Source organism: Haemaphysalis longicornis, unplaced genomic scaffold (genome assembly GCF_048455015.1).
Source record: "Haemaphysalis longicornis isolate Haplotype H1 unplaced genomic scaffold, Haemaphysalis longicornis Haplotype H1 scaffold_13, whole genome shotgun sequence".
Classification (NCBI taxonomy): domain Eukaryota; kingdom Metazoa; phylum Arthropoda; class Arachnida; order Ixodida; family Ixodidae; genus Haemaphysalis; species Haemaphysalis longicornis.
The window spans coordinates 86,563,474-86,579,518 of record NW_027526233.1 but is presented as its reverse complement, the minus strand read 5'-3'; the positions used below and the strand labels follow the sequence as shown (position 1 = coordinate 86,579,518).

General features: G+C 47.8%; 1 protein-coding gene across 1 annotated transcript; it reads left to right on the top strand.

The window, feature by feature from the left end:
- Nucleotides 1-1,144: 1,144 nt before the first annotated feature.
- Rnb (BTB/POZ domain-containing protein Rnb) lies at nt 1,145-13,946 on the top strand. The gene is made up of 7 exons (XM_077694880.1): nt 1,145-1,524; nt 1,630-1,660; nt 1,759-1,948; nt 4,082-4,247; nt 6,444-6,633; nt 6,747-7,776; nt 10,762-13,946. Exons 1-7 carry the CDS (start codon nt 1,273-1,275, stop codon nt 11,540-11,542), a joined length of 2,640 nt encoding a protein of 879 aa, XP_077551006.1. The 5' UTR covers nt 1,145-1,272; the 3' UTR covers nt 11,543-13,946.
- Nucleotides 13,947-16,045: the final 2,099 nt, after the last annotated feature.

Here is a 16,045-nt window from a genome sequence, read left to right as displayed (position 1 = left end):
GTTCAGGTCTTAAAAACGCCAGAATCCAACACCTCCATCCTGGGAGACCCCCTCCATCCTGGGAGACCCCCCGATCTTAAGCGTTGGATATGGGGACCCCAGTACCGGTCTCTTCTTGGCTTTGTATGTGCAACTGGTGCAATGTTGTACCTATAAACAGCTATAAACCTCCCTGTTATGCCGTAGGGCAATCTATCGCATTAAAAAAAAAACAGGTTTTTAGTCCGAGGCGAAAAGCGGAAACACCCGTTCGTCGAAATTTCAGCTAGCGCACGTTAATGAACCCTGCAGGTGGCCGAAATTAATCCAGAGCCCTCCACCACAAGCCCAGAGCTGCAGCAGGTGTAGCTTTGAAATTAATTGATAGGGCCGCGACAACAAAAAACAACTGTTTAATTAGAACCCATTAATATTCAATTGGTAACTCACTCGGCTTCATTCCAGCCAGAAAAGAATTCTGTAACAAAAAAAGTAAAAATATGAAAAAAAGTAAACTTCGGCCTTGATGCCAGAGTTGACGCAATGGAGGGGACACTACAGCGATGCACTGCCTTCTGCGGCCCTTGCAGGCTTGGGTCTCCCATAATATATGTATGCTAATAAAATATTATTAGTACATTAACTCTTTGTTAAGAATAGTTTAGCAGCCCACTCGGAATTTTTGGTTTGGTGGCTCCGTGTGCATTTGCCGGGTGGTAGCAAACGCTTGCCGCTCCACGCCATCGCGGAATGAGCTGCCTTGTCGGCGCCGCGACGGGAATTTCTTTCGAAGCGTCGACGGGCCCAGAGTCCCAGACTTGGCTTTGCTCTTTCCGCCAGCTCGCACGCTGTTTAACCACGCCTCGACCACGCAGCGACCAACCAAACGTGCACTACGTGCTTCAGGAGTTGTCTGGTCGCTTTCAAAACAACAAGACCCCCAACTTTCGCCCCACTTTGGCAAAAAAGGATCTTAGCGGGTGTCCCTATTCGCACGCCCCGTGGGAACAATTTTTATTTTTAGTTCGCACGCCGCGTGGGAACAATTGCGTATCTATCCAATGCCCCCTGGGGCATTGATCTGCCGGTTCTGATCTATCTTATCTATGGGCGTGGCGTGTGAGCGTAGCGCCGAAGTACGTCGGCCACGTCGGCGTATGCTTGCTTACGTCGGGCTACGTCGTTGGGCTACAGTGCGTCGACATTACGCGCGGATGTGGCATTTATCGTCGTCGCAAATATTATAAGAAAGAAATTTAGTGATATAAACTGCTTAGATTACTTGAGCCCATTATGGCTCGAGAGAATGAGCTTGAATACCTTATTAGAATAATTATTTCGTGTGAAGTGCTAGCTGTGCTTGACGCGCTCGTCAAAGTGAGTCAGATCTGCAGTAGCCACTCCGCATCTGTTAGGAAATTTAATTCTCTTGGAGGCACGTCTGTCTTGCTTGAGCTTCTAGAAAATCCAAAATACAGTAAATGCACGGATATATGCTTGAGCATACTTGCCAACTGCTGCATGGACGATACAGTACGCGAACAGGTATGAAATCGTGGTTAAAGTCCCTTCATCTAAAACGCCGATCAAGGGACTTTAGTCGTGGTGCACCTCAATTGCTGATATTTTTGTATACTTTCGCCTTTTCAGGTCATAAAAAGGAGAGGTATCCCAATATTTGGTAAGACACACAAATTTTTCTGTTTTCTTTTGTGTTCGTAGTAGAGTTCACTCTAGTTCGTAGCCTCTCGGCGCGGCATGGTTGAACTTGTCTTTCAGTGAGAATCCTGTCTTGCACCAAAAGCGAAAGTACAACCCGAAGGCGAGCTTGCCGAGGACTGGCGAATATTGCTGTCAGCAATCAAGGAGCCAGGGCGGTTCTCCTGTGCAACGCTATTGAGCCCATTGTCTCATTTCTGTCTTCGTCGAGCACCTTCGACTGCAGAGGGACAGCGTTGCGGGCAGTTTGGTAGGTGGACGATGTACCCCTAACAAAAATTCAAATACACGTATATGCTTAAGCTTATTGCCATAGACCTATCAGTCTGTATTAGCCTATTAGTTATATCAGTCTGTACTAACAAAAATTCAAATACACGTATATGCTTAAGCTTATTGCCATAGACCTATCAGTCTGTATTAGCCTATTAGTTATATCAGTCTGTATATTAGTCTGGTAGGCCTAGCAGATTGTATTAGTCTGATAGGTCTACCAAAGTACTAGTTCTATCAGAACCAGTGACAAAGTTCGATCAAAGCTATGAAACATGGAAACACATTTTATTATCACGGTACATAGGCAAATTCCTCTGGATGACAGAAATCTGGCTGAATAATTTAACGATGCATAAGTTCGTAACCTGATTAAGAACGAATGAATAATTTGCATTCCCGTTGCGATGCAACTTCGAAACGACCGGCATTCACCCTTGCACAACACGCGATTAAAATGGAGTCTTTTTGTCGTGAGGCATTCCCTTGAGAATGAAGAAAGGAGTTCGAAGCCGCGAGGTGATGGGTCAAAGATGGGTGGATGGGTCGAGCGGCGGCCCGGATCATATGTGTCAATGTTAGGTGGGCGCTAGACATATTGCCAACACTTCTCGATGACGTGATGCACACGCTTTCTTCTTCTTCTTCGAGATAGAGAAGTGATTTGGCGGAAGAAAGGAAAGGAAAGTGCACTGGGGATATTATTGAGCTCAGTAGGGAGCACACCTGCATAAAATCCAGTGCGGTGGGGAGGGAAAGAGGGGATAAAAGACTTGGGAGGAAGTTAGGGGTGGAATAGAAAAGGTGTGAAAGAGAAAGACAGGAAGAAAAGAGAGAGAGAGAGAGAGAGAGAGAGAGAAGAAAAGAAAAAAAAAAGAAAAGAGGGGGGGGGGAGGGGCATTACATAGGCGACAGCGGCATGAGTGTTCGGCGCGAGTGTTTGTTCAGTAGCCTCAGCTACAGGCGCTGGGTTAGTCCAGTGGCCTCGAGGAATGCCAGGAGGTGGCTGAACACTTGACGATGGGAGCTGGCAGGACCCGTCGGGAACAGCAGGTCCTGCAGGTTGTGTATGCGCCGTCCGAGACGCTGGAGTGCAGCCTGCAGCACTGCTCTGTGTGCTGCGTGCTCGGGGCAGGACAGGAGCAGCTAGGTGCTCCAGCGTCTCGGGTTCGGGGCAGTCGGCACAGGCGGGGGAGGCGCATCGTTCTTGGTTTCGATGCCAGGGGTTCGTTACACAGCATAGCAGACGGAGCAAAGATGTCCGAAGCCGCGAGGTGACGGGTCCAAGATGGGTCGCGCTGCGGCCTGGTTCATACTTACCAATGTTATGCGGGCGTTAGACACATCTCCAACACTTCTCTATGACCCGATGCAAAAGCGTCTGATGTGAAATAACGCTACAAGCCACTCCCCTCTAACCGTCTTCTTCCCGAACGTACACACACGCCAGCCGCACTTTAACGTTGTCACCAGGCCATATTGGCTACCCAACGAACACCATGGCGTGGCTTGTTCGTTGCAGTTTTTCCGGCTTAGTTAGATTTCTTGCTATAAGCTTCTTGCGGCCTCGCAGGTAAGGTGGCTTATCGCAGGCGCAGCACTCCCAGCTTCCATCAGCTCTCTTCATGGCTGATGGCAGCGCATTTTTTAGGAGCGAAAATGAATGTCGACCTATTTTGCATAATAATTTGGTTATAGATTTATGGAGATTTACCAGTGGACAAAACACTGCATAATATTATACCAAATAAAAATTATTGCTCAAGGGCGATCATTTCAACCTTTTGTCTTGTGATTTTCGGGAAAAAATTACAAATGAGGAAATCGCACTTTGCGGGTTCATTTGTATTAGTTCTTATTTAAACCAATACGTCTCTATTAGTTCGTATTAGACTCATACAAACTAATAGCTCTGAAGTCTACTAGCGGTCTATCAGATCTATTTGTATTTGTGAACTAATACAAACTAATAGGTTTATTTGTATTAGACTAATACATCTTATATATGATACTTATAAAACTGATACAAGTTTGTATAAGACTAATACAAGTTTCTATCACTATTTTTGCTAACGTTGCTCGTACACGCGTTCTTGTCGAACTCCTGCAGGATCCTGGCGGAAAATCCTGAATGCCGTGGAGACCTTATCGGCCACAAGGCTCCAGCCATTACTGCGACGCTCTTGTCAAGCAAGAATGTCCATTATGTCCGGGAACCAGCCGTTCGAGCACTGGCCTCGCTGACTCGGGACTGCAGTCCACAGTGTGCCCTGCAGGTACTGTAGGTGTTCCCAGATCAAAGTTGTTGGCCAGCTCATGGCCGTTGCCGCAGAGCTAGCCCACAATCTGTAATTTAGCTGATCATTAAAATAAAAAAAAGGGCTTTTGAATGTGCTTTAGCATTTCCGCGAATGCTTTTCTTGATCCTCTGCGTCCCTCCCAAAAGTGGCTTCTTCGATTTCCCAGTCAGGCTCAATGAACATGCTTTCCAGCCTTGCCCCGCAGCTATCCATGGCTTGGCTGAGCCTCCTGCCTTAGACAAGGAATCTGTGCTGGTCCTTGGAGTCTAAGCTTGAGGGCTCAGCTGCAGAGGTGCCCAGATGACAGCTCATTTATTATGTGATCTGTGCAGTGCAGTCAAACATACGCCTCCATTTCCATCTTGCGCTAAACCAGCTCATCACATGGAGACGATGTGCACCAGTGAACAGTCTTTTGATATTGAGGTTGTGCAGAATCAGCCATTGCATTGCCGTGTAAACCCTAAATTCATTGTAAAGTGCGTGAGGTACTGCATAGGTGAGGGAAGTGTTGTGTGCTTTGACTGGGGTGCACTTTGGTGCTAGACATTGAAACATTGGCAGTTTACATTGCGCGAGCCACTTTAGTTAGGGGTGCCGCCTTTCCCAGAAAAAAGCCCGGCCCTTCGAGAGTTCCCCAAACACGCTGCTGCAGGGAACAGAGAAAACATGCTCCATTAGGTTCTGTGAATGGATGCTCTTACCTCCTTCAAGAATTTGAGCCAGGTAGAGCTTCAGCCAGACCGAGCTGTAGTTCTGGAATGGACGCTTATAAATCGCAAGAAAAAAAAAAATCGCTGCCTGATGACAGAAACACTAACCAATGACGACCGGTTTCAAGTGTGGACCAGCAACCGCTTCACTGTCTAACAAACCGGTCGGGCCGGTCAAAAACCAGGCAGGTGGCAACCATAACTTTAGTATGCGAAGACTGTTTCCATTACCACTCCAGAAGCACCCTGGCACAAGCGGAAGCTATATGTTTTCATTAACAGTAGCATAATTTAGCACAAACATATCACATGATGTTCAGGTTGTGCAGAGTCGCTTAATTAAGTCGCTTAAGAATTATAGCCAGATTCAAGAAGAATGAAGGAATTGTAGAACACATCTATGCACACAAAGGCCGGTAACTTTGAAGACTATCCTAGGACCATGGACTTGCCCCTCAAAGCAGCGTCAGGCTCTTAAAAAGTTTGTTTTCTTATTTGGAGGACATTGGTCACATTTCAAAATTGCGAATTCTGTGGCACAATCTGTAGGGGCTGCTGGCCACTCTGACATGTGTGAAAGAGAGCGTGAGAGAACCTGACATGGAGTGTGTGCTACGAGGCTGTCTGGAATAGAGTTCCGTTCTTGCTGCTGAATCAGTCGGTCGTCTCTCTCTCGTGGGCTCTGAACACAATCTACAAAATAGTCCGTCAAGCACGTCAAGCCACGCCAGTGGCTTTTTCTTTTTTTTTTCTTTCTGCCATCTCTTTCTAGGTAGGGCCTGTTTTCCTTACATCCCTGACCCCTAGCAAAGAAGAATGTAGGCGATTGCAAACGCCGGCGAAACTCCCTGCTTTTTCAATAAAGAGCCTTCTCTCTCTCTCTCTCTCTCTCTCTCTCTCTCTCTCTCTCTCTCTCTCTCTCTCTCTCTCTCTCTCTCTCTCTCTCTCTCTCTCTCTCTCTCTCTCTCTCTCTCTCTCTCTCTCTCTCTCTCTCTCTCTCTCTCTCTCTCTCTCTCTCTCTCCAGTGCATTTCACTGATAAATCACCTTGGCCCCCTTCCTTTTCAGTGGGCATTTAAATCTCAGTCACATTATTATTGCGTGATGGTGTTTTCTGAAAGAAAGAAGGGCTGAGGGAGGTACAGTTTTCAGATTGAAAGCCACACGTGTTAGCTGAGAAATATACAGGCATAAGCCCACGTTGTTTTGCATGCAGTCATTGGAAACTTATGCTACATGGGCTTTGTGGGCGTTGAAAACTAGTTTAATTTTGCTGTGCGAGCAGCGCTTAAACTTGACTTGTGCCCTTCAGCTGCTACCATGTTGAGTGCAGTTTCACCTCTAGGCAACATAAAATGCACACCCAGAAATAAAAACGAGATTTGTACAGAAAATAGTAAAAAGCAACGAAGGCAATGAATTCTGTTTGGTCTCCCGCTTCCTTTTGACTTGGCCACCAGATCAGGGATGCTCGAGCATTCAAGCCCCTACAAGCAATTCTGCAAAGATCGGGCGGTGCAGTTTGGGAAGCAACCTTTTCAACCGTGGTGAACCTTTCAGCTGTGGCAGAAGCGCGGCCACACCTTGGAGATGTTCAAGTGGTGCCTACTTTGATCAGCTGCCTGAATGCATACAATTTGCGCAAACCAAGTAAGAGTGCTCTCCCTCTTATAGTTATAGAATGTGGTATATATGCCTGGCTTTGCTTTTTAATACTTCTCTTTCGTCCTTCGCTTTTTAATACTTTTCCTGTCTTCACCCAGGTTACGAGACCCTCTTCGAAACTCTGTGCCTGTACAGCCTGGAATCTGTGAACCGAGCGAGCATCCGAACAGCTGGTGGCCTTGTCCTGCTTGTGAAAGCTCTGAAAGAGAGGAGCAGGAAACAACTGTGGGCATCAGCAGTTCACGCGATTCTGCAGTTCCGTTATGATAAAGAAAGCCTCGCGATGCTTTGGGATCTAAAGCTGGTTCCTATTCTTTTAGAGCACATTAGGGAATATACAAGTGCACACAAGGACCAACATGCCGCCTATAAGCCAGAGTCCCTAGTGGAAGCAGCTAATGGGCTGAAAGAGATGCAGGTTTCAACAGATCCCAAAGGTGTTTCCACTCGCCTTGCGAAAGAGGGAGGCAAACTTTTAGCCGATCGTGTTTTAAAAGAGGCCATTGAAACTAAGAGCACAACCATTACAAAATCGTTACCATTACAACCAGCCAATGACAACAGCCCAAAGAAGACTCGGCTTAACAGGCAAAAACGTTCTTTGATGTGCGAGGACGAAGGCGACAAAATATGCATCTCCTCAGATCCCAAGCGCTCCTGCCGTCGCACTCAATCGGGGACTATTTTCCGAGATTATAAGGATGCTGAAGAAGAACTGCTTGACAGGATGTTCAAGATCATGTCATGGTTTTCTGTGAAAGACAACACAGAAAACATGCCGAAGAGGAAGCTGGCAGGCACTGATGCATTGCTGGGCTACTTGCGCCATGTTGCTGACCCATTGCAGGGGGCCATCAAACTCATGAACGAGATAATGGCCGATGTTGATTCGTTTGAGGACATTGTGTGCAAGGGCGATGTCCTCAAGTTGGTCGAGGCCATGGCACCCTGCAGTTTGGACAGCTGCCGGCACTGTAGCCAGTTCGGAGACCTCTGCAAGCAGTGGCTGACCAATCTGACCAAAGTGGCCGAGTCGAGCTATGGGAAAGGCTTCCTTGCCCGCTGCTTGCTGACCGGGGACGAAAAGCTCCGGCACTGCTGCTGCCTCACACTGCCTTACTTGGTTTGGTAAGTGATGTTTTCACGGTTTTGGAATGATGTTGATTGCAGCATAACTTAGTTAAAGGGGTCCTGAAAGGCATTTGGGGCACACTACATGTACAAGCGCAATCATTAGGTTGGGTGGCCAGCGTCCTCTGTGCCGTGTATAACTTTTTCATGTGCAACGTGGAAAGCTCACACTTTCGTTGCAAAGTTGGTCGCTGCGTTCCCACCCTTTGCTGCATATTTTTGGACACTGCCATTTGAACCCGTGCGTCATCGACCCTTCCTGTGCGTCACAAAGTAGAGGTCCTGCTGTTGCGTGGCTTTTTCCTCGCATTCTGGCAAAGAGAAACGGCGTATGCTTAGCATCGGTGGGTTGCGGTGGCGCTTTTGGTTAATTAGTGCTTCCTGCGCCGCACACACACGCTATCGTGTTCGTCTGCATTTACATTTTTTTACCTTCCTACCACGCTTCTCGTTACAAGACATGGGTGCAGCTTGTCGAAACTTGGGTGTGCCGCTGGTTTGCTCTGTGCCTTCCCAAGAAGGCCGTTCTTTGCAACTGATGAAGCAGTTCGAACCAGCGCATTTCATGCACGGGTTCTCTGCCGCTTTCAAGCGTCTTTTTGACATGCTGCCAGCAGGAATTACCGCAACACCGCAAAACAAGGCCCCACGCCGGCGGGGCGATATGCGAGTTGGCGCTTTTCAGATAAGCAGTGCGGGCACTGAGTGAAAAAAAAAGACATGAGTGATCTTCTTTGTGCAGCTGATAAAGCATTTCAGACTGGTGCATTCGTGATCACGAGTTCTGCACTGCTTTAAAGTGTCGTTCCGGCGACAGCAGCCTCCGCACCGTGCAGTCATATCAGAGCACAAAACCGGATATGGCTGGACATGCCACTTTTTAGGAGCGAAGAATCATGGGAGGGAACGCTTGCGTGCCGTCAGCAGCGAGGAGAATGGCGAGGAGAGGAGGAAACACGGTGACAGAGGGCAGTTTTTGATTTACAATTTCTCAGCTAATACTCATTGCTTTAACAAAACTCTTGCAGGAGATTTATTTTATTGCTTTATTTTGTTATATGTACCTCCATGTATGGGCGGAGGGTATTTCAGGACGACCTGAAAAGTTGACGTTTGGTTGTGGTTGGACCATGTGCCATCTCAATGCATTTTGCGCAATTAGAAAAAAAGAAGACTGAAAAAAGAGTTAAATGTAGAAGACGCTTGAAATTTGAATGTGGTGGCGTTATTGTGACTATAAATGCATCTATTTAAGAAGCTGTGCTGGAGTGGGCCTCGAGGAGTATTTTTTGGTGGGGGGAGGTGGGGGTACCCTGTCTCGCTCTGGGCGTTTTGTGACATGCTGTTAAATGTCACAGAAAAAGATCTGGACAAATTCAGGGAATTGTCGAATAATGCGTAGCATTCTTTTGCTGCTTGTATAGAACGTTGAGTTCTTTACGGCCAATTTTTTTTTCTAAAGTGTGTTTGACCAATTATCTCCATATAGTACGCTATTATAATGATTACAGGTGTTACAGTCGAACACGGATATATCGAACTCCAAGGGGATTGCGAAATAGTTCGATATATGAAAAATTCGATATAAAAATATGGGCTCTGAGACCTCGCCTATGGCGGACGATCACTTATCGATCGTGGCATTCAAGAATGACAACTAATTCCGCACTCACGACGCAACAGGACGCTTTATTTCCGTGAAAAAAAAATCGCTGATCTTGGCCTGCTTCTTCGTCCTGGAAATGAAATTAAAGACGTTGGTCTCGATCTTCTCGAGGCTGCACAACTTGAAAATTTCAGCAGTACGCTGCGCCTTCGCACACCATGCACAACACGCACGCAAAAGAAGAACAGCGCGCATGTACCACAAGAACTTTGAAGGTAAACAATTCCAAGGCTCTCTGAACGGACTCCAACAAAGCGCTCGCGATGGTCATCTCCGAGAGAAACAGTGATCTCCGAAAGGTGCGGGACAACTCGCCAAACAGCAGCAACAGCAGCAAAATCCAAAAGAAGGAGGATGCCGTCAGCGCCTTCGTTCCCTCTTCCCTTTCCCGAGACGACATCGGGGGAAGACAGACCCAGAGAGAGAGAGAGAGAGAGAAAAAAAACCTTTTTCGGCAAGCCGGGAACGTACGCAGCCGAAAAAAAAAGGACGTGCGCAGTCGGGGCATCCCTTCCTCGCACTGTCACATTTTCTGAGCGTTCGGGCTTGTCTGCCTAGAGAGATTTAGCATACTGGGCTCCGTCCGCAAACGCTACGGCGGCCGGTAGCGGGGCCCGACTGGGCAAGCGCAAATTCGTTCCGGTAGGGGGTACTAGTTGCGCGAGCCAGTCTTCGCCATGCCCGCGCATTCCTCCACATCCTCCTCAACCTCAATCGGGGGTGCAGCGACCGCCAAAGAGCACCTTCCAGCTCGCGCGGCGTTCGATATACCCAATCTCAGGAAAAATAAGGTTCGATATAAACGTACGAATTCCTATACTTTTACACAGAATTTTCAAGGGGATAATTTATGAGTTCGATATAGACAATAATTCGATATACCCGTGTTCGATATATCCCTGTTCGACTGTACTTCCGCGAAATCTGCGTTTTTGTGGAAATGCAGGGCATTGCGTGGTTCACCATTTTTGCTAGTTTTTTATTGTTGTTATTCTTGGTTTTTAAAAATTCTGTCTGACCAATTATCTTCATTTAAGCTATTACAGCGATTACAGGTGTTACTTCCGCCAAATCTGCATTTTTGTGGAAATGCAGGGCGTTATGTGGTCCTGGCTGTGGGGGTACTCAGCAAAGAATTCTGCGCATTAAAATTAGAGGAAAATGGTCAGAAAAATTCCACCTCTAATTATTTATTTCTCAGGACACAAGGCATCATGGGCGGTTGGAACGAATGCCAAGAGAGCTACGAAACGTGATATTTGGTGTTCTTTTAGTTGCACCACTTGACTAAACTCGCTCGTTTTTGACTCTTGCAGTGATAAATCTATTCTGCGCCAGCTGCTGTTCGACTACTCGGGGTTGGACATTCTGCTAGGCATCCTGAAAGACAGCAGCGGTGGTGCGGCGATGGACAACTTCCGCCATGCAGTGGACTGCCTGAAGGTGCTCTCCACATCCATATCGGACAAGACCAATGCGCAGGCACCAGCCACAGCGGCCACGTCGAAGGCGAGTGACGCATGTTGCCTGCAGGCCTTCGAAATGGACGTGCACCTGCAAGTGGACGACGGAAGCCGGGTACCGGGAAACAGATCCAGGCTGAGCAAGACCAGTGACTACTTCAAAGCGATGCTTGACGGTTATTTCATTGAGGCCAGGCAGACGGTGATCAGGTTTCGCTGCATTGACTGTATGCCCCTGAGCATTGTGATCCACTTTTTGCATGGGTGCAACTTTGAAACGTGCACGTTCATGAGCAGCGATGTGCCAGTGAATGTGCTACTGGACGTCGTGCCTTTGTGCGACATGCTGCTCCTTCCAAGCTTGCAGTGGCAAACTGAGATTCGGGTGAAGCAGAAGCTTACCCTGGGGAATGTCTGGGATGTGTACAACAGGGCGCTGGCTTTCGGCCTGACGGGCTGTCGCCAGGCCGCCCTGTGGTTTGGGCTGACGGAGAAACTAGACCCCGAAGAGCGCTGTAGTTCTCTCGGCAGCTTGGTGAGAGGAATGCACGGCAAGCAGGTTTTGGACGACATTGCCCACTTAGTGCGCCAGAAATTGGACATGCGCAAGAGACCGAGTTCTTTGCGCTGTTGACTCTGTACGTGTGTATACAGTCAAACCCTGCAATAACGAAACTGCCATGAAAATAATTCACTTTTGTGGGAATTTCGTTGCCGTAAAAATGAAACAAACGACCGGAAAATTGCCCGCAAACCAAAAATTTGTTTCCAAAAGTCTGTTATATTACTTGGTGAGTCTTGCCCAGCTCGGCTCTCCCAGTGGAAGAAGTGGTTCATGGCTAGTCAGCATGCCATGTGTCCGCCTAAGAACGACCCAATCGTGTCAGTGCATCCAAAACACGCCGCGGGTTCGCCTTCTGTGCACGTTTTTTGTTTTTTTCCTTGATTATCGGCACAGAGTATGTCCGAGCATGCAAGCAAAGTCTAGCTTCTGTTGACAAACTGTGCCAAAGAGTGGCATCTCGTTGTTTCAATGCTGTTCGCAAAACCAAGTGAGTGAGGTAAGGTGCCAAAAATCAAAACAAAACTAAAAAAGAAATGGGCCAGCGCAAGCTGTCACCACATTCTGATCAACAAGCACTGGAATCATCGTCATTGTGGATAGCGCTGAAGGGACCGGGAAAAGGCAAGAGGAAGAAGTAGTGGGCTCGGAGGATCGATTGCCCGGCGGACTCGATGCTCGAGGCGAGTCCGAGGGCTCCGGAAGTTTGTCGTTAGGACGGCGGGGACCCAGGTGTTCTGCAACCGTTGGTAAAAAGCGTCCAGACACCACGTCGCCATTGGCAACGCCGTGCCGTGGCGCTGCCTCCAGTGCGCCTGTTCTGACGATGCCACAGCATCTTCGCTGCCTGGCCCTCGCATCTTCAGCAGCTGCGTTTGCATCCGGCTGTCACTTCTGAAGACGTCTGCGTCGCTCGGGCCTTCAAGCTCCGCAACCACATCTCCGTGCATCGACCACGTGAAACTCTGTCTAGTCGCAAGAACCTTGCATCATACTTTTGTGTGGGGACTATGCCCCTCCTTACGCTAGTTTAATTCCGTCGAACTGTAGGTTGTAGCCTTTGTTAAGTGCAAGTCACCTGGTTAGCGTCCGCCTTTGCCCTAACTTGCCGTCCCGCATAAATGTTCGTTTTCCTCATTCATCGAGCCCGCGTTGCAATTTCTTGCTCCGCGTCACGAGTTCTCCCTAACCTCAACATCATCACAGTGTGCACTGCTTTGTTGACGTCCGCAAAGGCCACAGCACAGTCTTCACTGTTTTGCTTTGCGCATGTGCGCCAATAAAGAGTGGCATCCTTGCTCTCTGAAATGATAGTGAGCTGCAGGTGGTTCCAAATATTTGGCACTATCCTACCTTCTTTCACTTGGGCAGTGATGGCAGCCTTATCTTGCAGCAATAAAAACTTCCACTTTGGGACCGGTGAATGCCACTCACACCCAACGAACAAACACACACTGTTCAGCGGTAGCCGGCTAGCGTAGCTAAAGTCGTGCCGTGAGTCGCCATGTGTTAGGGGCGCGGCAACTACGGCAGTCGCCGTGTAGGGGCGCGGCAGCTACCTACACGGCCACCTGCTGCACGGTTCTTTTTGTAAACAAGTATGGCGGCGGCCATGCAAGCACGCGGCAGTTTATGCACGTTGAGTCCAAAAAAATGCATTTTAGCACTTTTTGGACACTGTCAGCGTCAAATGGGCAGATAAATTGCTTACTGGACATTTCGTTGTTGCGGGATCGCTTTCCAAATACATTTCGTTGCCTCTAGATATGAAATACATGGGCTTCTATGGACATTCGCTGGGGATCCGAAAATATTTAGTTGCGCGAGAATTTCGTACTCGTGAGATTTCGTTATCGCAGTGTTTGACTGTACTGTAGTGTTGTCACAATTTTCCCTGCATATATATATTTGTCTCTATAACAATTATGTAGAGTTTGCTCTGAGAAATAAACAGTAGTATTTTCGTTTCAACAGTCCACCAGTCCTTTGTATTTGCTATTTTCAGTGACACCCGGACATCTGTATGCCTGCTTATCAGTGGCCCAAATGTTGTATAAAAAGGAAAACGGCTGGTGAGGACCAAACACAAATCCCCAAAGCCGTGTTACCACTCTGGCCATTCAGGCGAGGCACTCGTGTTTCACCTTGGCAGAGAAAAGAGGACCAGCAAACTAACACTGGCCATATCACCAGATCTAGAGACTAGCCACGGCATGATTTCAGTACTGAATTTTAGAGAGAACGTGAATGGACACTTGTGCAGTGCTCTTCAAACCTTTGGCATACTGTGTGTAAAGGGATGTCCCTAATAAAAGGCAGCACTCTGTTGTCTAGTCTCCTGCCACCACCTACGACGGTGACGGGGATGATCTCGACACGAGCATTGCAGACCGACAAATGTCTTTCTTTCGCAAGGAGTCGAATTGCGATGTCACCCTTGATTCTGCTCTTTGTAGCGAGGTGAGGGTTGTCATGAGGATGCTGTGATGTACACACTAATTTTCACTTAGCGCCAGACATTATAGCTTGTGATGCAAAAACAAAGGCCTGTTATGCCAGTGCGGTCAGGACAGAGGACGACGAACAGTGGATGCATGAATGAAACAAGAATGGAAACAGGTTTGGCTTTCTAGCGACAATTGATAGCCAATGCTGGGTTTCGAAAGTGTGTTGCTAGCTACATTACTCGCTCAGCGGTTTGCAAGTACCGCAGATTTTTTTAACAGCAGAGCTATTTAAGCTTGCTTTCCATCTGTGCCTGGCATCATTGAAAACTTGGTGCGGCGAAGTAGAGAGGAGGAAAATGCTAGGCCAAAAAGTGTTATGGAAAGTTGCGAGGAGGAAAGGAGCTGTGCGGGGAAGTGCACGCCTCAAGAAAAAAACGCTTCGCATGGTTGGAACCGAACCTGGTGTGCCCATGGTATGAAACCGGTGTCTATCCTATTGCGCCATCATCACGTTCAGGGCGCTCAGCCTTTCCTTGGAGTTCGTAGCACGGGCATTGGCTTTGGACTTTGGCCGAGTTGAAGTGGACTATGGCCTGCCTTAGACGTTGGCAGTTTAGAGTTTGGTCTTTAGAAGAATGGATTGTGGACTTGGATTTGACTCAGTTTGCATGGGGAAAGCCTCACTTTTTAACCAGCTTTCTCTCGGGGCTTTGTTTTTAGCACGGGAGCTCGTGTTTAAGCTTGAGTTCCATTTGTGCCTGGAACTCCACAAAAACTCTGTACAGCAAAGTGGAGCGGAGCCACATATGCTAGGCCAAGAAGTGTGAGGGAAAGTGGCTAGGAAGCAAGGAGCCAACAAGCAGATGTGGGGAGTGCGTGCTGCAGCCCAGATGCTCGGGTGACGAGGTGTGCATTGGGGATTGACTGCACCTAGTGACGATGTGAGCACCGACGTACAAGTGTTCTCCTGGTTGAAAGAGACGACGCGCGCTCGGCGGCATCAGTGTCCGATGTACCGATAAGATGGGCAGACCTAAGGAAATCCAAGTTATAGCTAATTAAGACCACCGGCCTGCTGCACTGCTAAGGCCCCTAAATACTGCGCCTGTGAATGCGCTTGGCGGCGGCGCAGCTGATCTAGTGGCTCTAGCAACATAGAGCCATCATAGAGTTTCATACAAGATTATTTATTTATTTATTTAGTATACCTCAAAGGCCCCAGTCGGGGTATTACATGAGGGATGGGCATAATTAGCAACAGATTAGCGATTCAACAACAGTCTTGAATAGATGTGGGTCGGAGTGGTGCATGGCGAAGGCAGGCAAGTTGTTCGTCCCGGGCGGTTGCAACAAAAAAGGAGCGAAGATGAGCAGTAGTTTGTGCTGGCGGCAGATAAACGGCTCGGTGATGGTTTGTACGGCTGGATAATCGATGAGCAGGCAAGATGGCTCGAACATTAAAAGGAGCGTGATAAAATTTGTGAAAAAGGCAGAGTCGGGATATATGACGACGTGATTCTAGGTTGTTGAGGTGGCCATGAGCTTTAAGTTCGAAAACGCTGGAATGATAAGAGTACACAGAGTAGATGAACCGGGCTGCGCGATTTTGTACAGATTCGAGTAAGTTAGATAGATTAGATTGATGAGGGTCCCAAACCGAGCATGCATACTCTAATTTAGGGCGAACAAATGTGGTATAAGCTAACAACTTGACTGATGAGGGAGCAAGTTTTAAATTCCTACGAAGTAAACCCAGCGCACGATTAGCGGAGGCTGCTACGTTAACGTGAGTGGACCACGTGAGGTTGCTTGAGAATGTTACGCCGAGGTATTTATAGGATTCTGCTGTTAAGATTATGGAGCCGGAGATGGTGTAAGTCGCTTGCTGATAATGTTGCCTACGTTGGAATGATATTAGCGATGTCTTATTTACGTTTAAAGACATTAACAAGTCGTTACACCAGGACTCAATGAGGTTAAGGTCATTTTGAAGTATAGCGATATCAGTAGGGTTTTTTATTGGACGGTACACGAGCAGTCATCTGCAAACAGGGGAATATTTGATGAAATGTTAGCTGGAAGGTCATTTATATAAATTAGGAAAAGTAGGGGTCAGAGTACTGTGCCC